General features: G+C 36.8%; 1 protein-coding gene across 10 annotated transcripts in view; it reads right to left on the bottom strand.

Annotated features, from left to right (window-relative positions):
* Nucleotides 1–459: 459 nt before the first annotated feature.
* The window catches only part of KATNAL1 (katanin catalytic subunit A1 like 1), a 57,729-nt gene continuing 50,279 nt past the window's right edge, over nt 460–7,909 (bottom strand). For all 10 annotated transcript variants that reach the window (XM_043891939.1, XM_043891941.1, XM_043891938.1 and 7 more), the window contains 2 exons: nt 6,215–6,341; nt 460–5,072 (listed from right to left, as the gene is read on the bottom strand). In XM_043891939.1, the coding sequence (XP_043747874.1) occupies nt 4,874–5,072; nt 6,215–6,341 (326 nt within the window). In that variant the 3' untranslated portion in view covers nt 460–4,873. The remainder of the gene's footprint in view (nt 5,073–6,214; nt 6,342–7,909) is intronic.

Here is a 7,909-nt window from a genome sequence, read left to right as displayed (position 1 = left end):
GAAATGGCAGGGTGGGGTGAGGACAGAAGAAGTGTATGAGAACTCTACTGACACACAAGCTTAATTTTTCTGTAAACATAAAGCTGCTCAAAAAATAAAGCCTATGAATTTTTAAAAAAATAGTTTTGGGGGATTCATAAAATAAGACACAGTCACCAAGAAAATTCACCTTATGGAACACCCACTTTGCAAAATGGTCCTACACAAGGAAGACAAATGTATTTGTTAAAACAGAATTAACTGAAAAGCCATTCTTATCTTACCTGTATCAAGCTTGAAGTTATTAGCATAATGCATGGCAAACACAAAATAACGGGTTTACAATATGTGATTTTATAAGAACTAAAACTCTGGAAAAAGTCATCCCTTGTAGCGAGGGATCTGTTACTCCCGCTGGTGGCAATAAGTGGACCGAAGACTGTAGATCAAACATGAACCACAGAGAGAACACCGACAAGCCACGCTCTAGAAATTTATTACCAAATTACACTCTACGCACAGACACAGCTCAGCTCATGAAACTGGCGGCCTGGCCACACAAAATGTGAGGAGAAGCACATCCAATAAACACAATTTGGAAACATCTTTTTAAGTTAGGTTCAAACACTGGGACACAGACACTGAAATAAAAATCTTAACAGAACACCAACGGTCACAGCACAGAGCGCTCTTCCTGGACGCTGTGTCCACACAGCATTAACCGAAGGCATCAGTTGCTGCCGTGTGAATGGACGTGTTACACGGCCCCCTCTCTGTGTTGTCACGAAGCACTCAGGTCCTTGTACAGGAAGGGCTAGGTCCTTGCCACACGAGTGTGTGTTTATGAAGCTATTGAGAAGGTGCACTGTGTCTGAAACTTCTCCTTGAATGGAAGCACCGGTGGTGAAGCTGCCGTGACAGAGGTGGGAAGACTAACATAGACGTTCGCAGAGGCTTCACCTGGAGGGTGTGGCTTTGCCAGAGGAAGAACCACCAGCATCTTCAATTAAACTTCCAGTGTTAAAAAAAAAAATAGTGAGTGAGAGAGGAGAGAGAAGGAAGCGATTCAGGAGACAAATCTGCCTAGATGATGAACTGAATTTCAACATGGTTCAGTTCATTCCCACATGAAACTAAGCTTGTTGAACTGAGGTAGACTCCAGAAATAACATGTGCAAAGACTCAGGTTTTCCAAAGGGCAATATTTAGTCATTTCAGAGCTTGCAGAACAAAAGTGTGTTTTATAATTTTGAACATAAAATCAGAGTCCTTTCACAGGAGGAAAACCTCCATATTAATTCCCTATTTGTTGTGCCAAATTTCCATAAATGTACAGAAACGTACACACTGCTGGTGACAAAGCAGAATCTAGGTTATTTTTATACATATAAAATAAAATCAATCAAGAAATGAGAAAGGTAAAATAAAAAAACTAAATCTGATGACATTACCTTCATATTTTTCCCGTTTTTATTAACAAGTCAACTGGAAATTAAGAAATATCCCTAAAGAGTTGTCCAGAGCCCAAAAAAACTAATAAAAATGCAAAGAATTATTGTCAATTTGTGAATGTTTAAAAACATAAGTGTTACTTAGGGGCTTTATTTTTTAAATATTCATATCGTTTCCACAAGAGAAAACAACATTAAAAGCAAATGTCCTAAAAAATTAAATAAATAAGCATAAAAAGCCTAATTTAAAAGTATAAATAAGTAAACACAGTAATTATAATGTGGTTTTTAGCTTTTTCTGAAAAAAAGTTAGCAGCAATGGGACTAAAACATTTGGGGTTTAAATATCTGAATTCCTCCAATATGCCTTCCAACTGTAATTCCTACCCTTTTCTATTGTGACAGATTTTTAAATTCACATAAATATTATGTACATCACAAAGTAAGTGTATATATAGTATATAAACAAATCTATACAATCAAAACATTATGGAGCAGAAGATACAAAACGAATGTTAAAAGAATGATTACCATTGCTTCCTTATGTGGTTAAAGTGTCCCTTTCTTGGAAAAGGCCGGCAATTACCCTTAGCATTCTATGCCTATCACACAGGAAATACCCTAAGGTGACTTATCATTCGCAAAGAGAAAAGGAAGTGTGGGAATCTATTATGCCAAGACTCAATGATCAAGACAACCTGGAAGGAGCCAAAGCCCACAGGACAAGCAATGTCTGCCTCGTCCTTCACCGGACCTCAAAGTCCTTCGGGGTCAGGAGAGTAAAAACAGAACTGTGTCAGCTGATCTGTGAGTCTCATCATGGATTCAGCAGCGTATACAGAAACCTCCCAGGAAGGAATTCAAACAAACTCAAGCTGTTCAAAACCTACAGTATCAATAATGTCATGTTTCAAAGAGTCAGCCTACATGTAGCAAAGTGGAAGAGTGGCAATTACACTGAAAATCTGGGCGGTGTATTTTTCCTGGTGTAGCAGCTATATGTTTGTTTACGGTAGATTCACCAGACACTTGCTCATTTTTTTTTGAATAATTAGTGATTTCAGCCTAGTTTTTTGACAGTCAAGTATCACATCATAAAAAGTGCAATCTCCAGAGCTCAAACAAAGCCCCCACTGGCAGCTAAAACATAGCATGCTACTTCTTCCAAGCTGTCCTGGCATTTTTGGAGGCAGAGGTCCAAGCCCAACATGTATCTGGTCATTCTGGAACGCTCACGATGCTGCTGACTAGAAGACAAAATCTGGGACGCCAACGTCTACTTTCTACTTGGATTTCTAGAAGGTTTCAGCCATTTGTCTGGCACATTTCATGAATATTAATTTCCTTTTAAAAACAAAGGAATTATGCAAGCAAAATGTTTGCTATAAACATGTAACAGTTTACAGGTTCTCCATAATTACATGTGTACATGTTCACAATAAACATGTAGCTTGGGAAATGGCAAAAATGGTTCTTGAAAACATCCAGGTCTATAATAGTTGTATTGTTCAACAAAATGGATTCCAGTTCTAATTTTAAAGCAAATTTAAAGAGAGAAAAACTTTTATATATTATCTTTTCAAAGCACACACAGGTTACTGTGCCTTTCATTTTCATTAGCTAGAGCCAGGATCCTTTAAGGGGGTTAACACCTACAAAGCATTCACCATCCTCTGACAGAGAAACCAGGGAAGTAAAAAAGAGCACACGACTGACAGAACACAGTAAAGACAAGCTCCCAGGAATTAATCAACTGACAGTTTTTTTAAAAAAATCACAATTACCATGTTATTGTGCATGAAGAGGTCAGGAAAAATTGAAACATGAGCCAAGACAAATAACATAAAATCTAGAAATATGGTCTAACTAATCAACTAACATATACAAAATTTTTGGCAATCAAAACACTAAGGTTTTAATGACGACTCCTAGAACTTAAGGAAAAAAATAAGCTACTGCCTGGCAATAGTCTGCAAGATGATGTTAGTGGGATTATTTCTTTATTTTAAAAGTTCATGAATAAAAGGAATTAAGGTGAACTAATTCAATTAAAAAATGATTTTAACTCTTAAAATCTATGCCTCAGAGGAAAGGGGGAGGGTGATTTAAAGCATCAGATGAATACTGCAGTTCAGAGTCAGACTTACCTAAAAATTATATAGTTCTTAGTAGGGGAAAAGCTCCTAAGCAAGTTGCTAAAAGTTATCTTCAACTGTCAAAAAAGCTGTATTATTTTTAGTTAAACTAGTAGCTACTGTCTAAAATTGAAAATTCAGGATACCATCCAATACAAATTTTTTTAAAGCTTGACTATCAAAGCACAGGTTGCCCAGTCAAAATAATGCAATTTTTAAAAACTAACATTCGGCTACTCATAACTAGATACACGACCTCTCTTTTTCTGGCCTCCTTCTTGTCTAATTTCTGCTGAAGTGAATGAGCAAGGCCGATTTCTAACCTAACCTTAGTGTGCGTACAAGCACTCAACCTAGACAAGGAATGGTTTCTAAATGTTCAACTGAACATCATTCATTACACATGATGCTGTTTTGTTAATAAACAAGCTGTCCAGAAAACCATAAAGAGTTTGCTTTGTTTTGCATTAGCCACAAGAGAGTGGACTTGTTTAGAATACCAAAGCATTTATTTAGAATATGAAAGGCAAATTCAGCAAAAAACAATGTTAGAGCAAGGGTTGATCTGTTGAACTTATTGAAAGAAGAGTGAAAACAAACTCAGAAGTCTAGAACAAAGAGGAAGTTCTTATGCAAACATGATACTTTTCCTGCCCTTCCAATATGAAGTACTGCCAGCAAAAATACTCCAGATCAGAGGAGCCACCTGGCAAGATGATTCAAAAACCACAAAGCATGAAGCTATACACCCCCACAAAGCTCAATAAGTGATTAGCTAGCAGAGGAAATGGTGAGGGAAGGAAAGGTAAACCGTGTTAACAGCCTCTAACAGTAGTGGTTGACTGCTGAAGGTTTAACTAGCAGATTCATTATTTAATCCAAAACTATCTACTCTTCAAAACAAGGAACAGACCTGATACAAACCCAGTTTTGATGCTAAAAGTCAACAGAAAAGGTCCTTCATGTTCAGAGCTAAGAAGAGGAAAAAAAATGCAAAGTCAGAAACACAGTTCCTTCTAGATGTTCTGTAAACAAGTTTCTACAACAGCACATGGGTCACTTTCTTCAGCCCTCCATACTCTGGTGCGGGTGTGCAATTGTAACGCATGGATATGTGAATGTCAGGCTCTCTATGTAGGCTTTTCTTATTTCTCTACTACGTGTATACTCTTTGTGGTTTTACTGTTTTCCTTTCAGAGAAAAATCTCTCCAATGAAAAGTTCCAAACCTGTTTAAAAAAAAAAAATTGCTGGAATTTCTTCACATTTTATAGACAAAAATACCAGAAATGAAAGAGCTGACAGAAATTCAAGCAGATCCAAATTCTACCATCCACTTTTCATATTTCTCTAAGTCTGCTGCAGAGACAGACTTTGCGATTTTCTTAAGAGCCAACTCAAAGTCTCCTCTGGTCACGGGCATCTGAAGCTCCTCTTTAGAGAGTGCACGGATCTCTTCTGGACTGAGACCATTGATTCGCCGTCTCATGGCCATTAAGGATGCATCCCTAAAAACATACCAGGATCAGTGAGAATTTACTGCTGTGAATGTTTCAGACACATTCGATTATGATAAAATTAAGGGAACACATTCAAAACATCATTTTTACATGTTTTTACGATGCCACTCAGAATTTTCCACTTCAGACATCCTGAGGGTTCAGGAAAGGTGAAGACAGGATGCTAAGGACTTAACATAAAAGGGACTGTTGGTGAATCCTAAAAGTCTAGGTTGGGCTCAGATGGTGCTGAATTTTCTTTTCCCTCACTTGCTCTTCACAGACAGCCCAGAAGTCTAGGAAACTGAAGGGGAATTATGAAATACTGAATTGCGGATTTGGAAATAAATATAAGGCTAAGGTTAGAATAACTTAAATCTTATGCCAGTTTGTCTACAATCTAAGCAGAGGAAGAAAAGTCAAGAACCTTTCTCCTTGGAGCATGAATACATGTACACACAGTAGATATGGAATTCCCCACAGGGAATATTTGTGGGCAAGTGAAGAAGTAAAATCTGACTTCTCCAGATCCTATTTTCAACTCTATTCTTGATCACTTATAATTATGCAGGTTAAGTAGACACTGAGTGTTCACAAGATAGCGAACAGGCAGCCAAGCCAATCAAAACTTCACATTTTTATACATTTTACTATAGTAATAGTAGAAGCTATTATGAGCTTACTGAATGCCACTAAACTTAGATGCATAGAAAAGTAATCGTAGAAAAAAGGAGTAACATAGATTTCACGGTTTTTACTGATGTCAACTTAAGTGTTGTCAGGAAAGTTAAGTACTAAAAAAAATCCTCTTGAGTGATGTGAACTGTCTAAAAGTTATGTTACTAAACTGAAAGGGAAATTTACATATATATATATGTAAAAGTGATCACTTTTCTTCATATGTGTGCAGTAAAATGACGCCAACCCAAACTAAATGATATTATTTTATGTTGATGTAGCTAGGCTCCAATTTAGGGCTAAATTAATCTCAGGTTGTCGAAGTCATTATTACCAAGTTAGGCAATACAATTTCTTAAAAATAAAAAGTTATACAAGGTGAACATATTGTTATATAACTATCCATCTAACAATGACCAGTGAAGTTTCACAGAAAACAACAAATACAAAAACCATTAAAAAAAACAAAATACCTGCAAACGTTAGTTATATCAGCACCAGAGTAGCCCTCAATCTTCTCTGCTATATCTTCCAGTTGAATATCTGGATCCAACTCAACTTCACGAAGATTGATTTTCAGAAGCTCAGTTCTTCCTTTTGCTGTTAAAAGATTTTTCTGCTATTGTAGATATTTTACTTTACAAACCATTTTGTTAAGAAATCATCTATTAACATTCAGGAAATGAAACAGAGTCTAATGCAAAGAATAGTAAATAACTCTGAGTCTACAGATAACTACTGATATACCCCATGACTCGTGGAAGCATGTAACTTCCTGTGTGCCTTAGCTGCAATGACTAATAACTGAAACAAAACTCAAGAGTTTTCCTAAAAGATTGTGAAGACACTTGCCATGAGAACAAAGGGTCTGAGATCCTTTATGAAAAATAAAAACATTAGTATTCTAGCACCAGAAATGCTTTTGTAAAAACAAAAATGTATTTAGCCTAGCTTTACGAAACTAGAGTGCATGGGGTGTAACTCCTGAGTTACTCTGCTCATCTTTTAGTACGACACAGGAAAAACTTTCTAGAACTCTAATCGGTATTTTTTTTAAAATCTAGTTTTCTTTTCCTAGAAATCAGCAATTGGCACAAAATGCTTATTAATATATATTTTTTTTACTTGGAGAGCCAGTGCACAGACATTCGTTGTTCCAATGTGACTGAAAATGCATATGAAGTAAGCCGAAACAAACTACAGACTTTTTAATGTAACCACTCTTGCTGTTTTACCACCAGTTTTTGTGGCAAATCTGCTTAATACAGCACAGTAAGATGATGCAAAATTAGTTCAGATGTGGCTCTCTATTATTTTCTAATAGGCAAAATGAAATTTAATTCTCTCAATTTTTATTTTGAAAATTTAAATTTTCAAGTAAAAACAGAATCAGTGAACGCCATCTACCTTTTCTTTAGATCCCCCAATTGTTACCCAGTTATCACCCCCTTGCCTTCTCCTCTACTCCCCTACCTTATCAACTGTGAGGAGCTATAGGCATCACAACACTGTACCTTAAATTACTCAGCAGTGTCTCCTAGGAACAAAGGTATCCATACAATCATCTCATTAAGCAGGAAATTTAACACTGGACGTGAGGATTATCTAATACACAATCCAGACTGAAATGTCCACATTTGTCCCAGGCTTTCATTCCTTTCTTAAAGACCTAAATTACAGATGGCATTGAGTTACTGTCTCCTTAGTCTTCTTCAGTCTAAAACAGTTCCCCAGTATTGTTCTGTTTGTACTGTCCTTCACAACACTGACAATTCTCCCTCAGATGATCTTACAGAGTTAAGGCATTCCAATAAAACACTCTATCAGGTACATTTGAACCTGACAGGCAGACAGATATGAAAATGTTAAGGGAAAGAACCAAGAATAACCAAGACACTCCGGAAGAAAAATGGCAAGGTGGGAGGAACTTCTCTACTTCAGAGCAATAAGATTCAAATCTCTGTAACACTCTTGCAGAGGCAGATAAACAGATCCAGGATAGAGAATGGGAAGCCCAGAAGCAGAGCAGGGCATTCAGTGTGGACACCTGATTCAGGCAGTGGGAGAAAAGGTGTCTTTTCAATAAATGACACCAGAAGTGACTATTCACAGAAGGAAAAAATTGAAATTGGGTCATACCTCACCATACATAAAAATCAGTGCCAGAT

The sequence above is a fragment of the Cervus elaphus genome, chromosome 30, assembly GCF_910594005.1.
Source record: "Cervus elaphus chromosome 30, mCerEla1.1, whole genome shotgun sequence".
Classification (NCBI taxonomy): Eukaryota; Metazoa; Chordata; class Mammalia; order Artiodactyla; family Cervidae; genus Cervus; species Cervus elaphus.
Note: the sequence above shows the minus strand (reverse complement) of the source record. Positions and strands in the feature narration are given on the sequence as shown.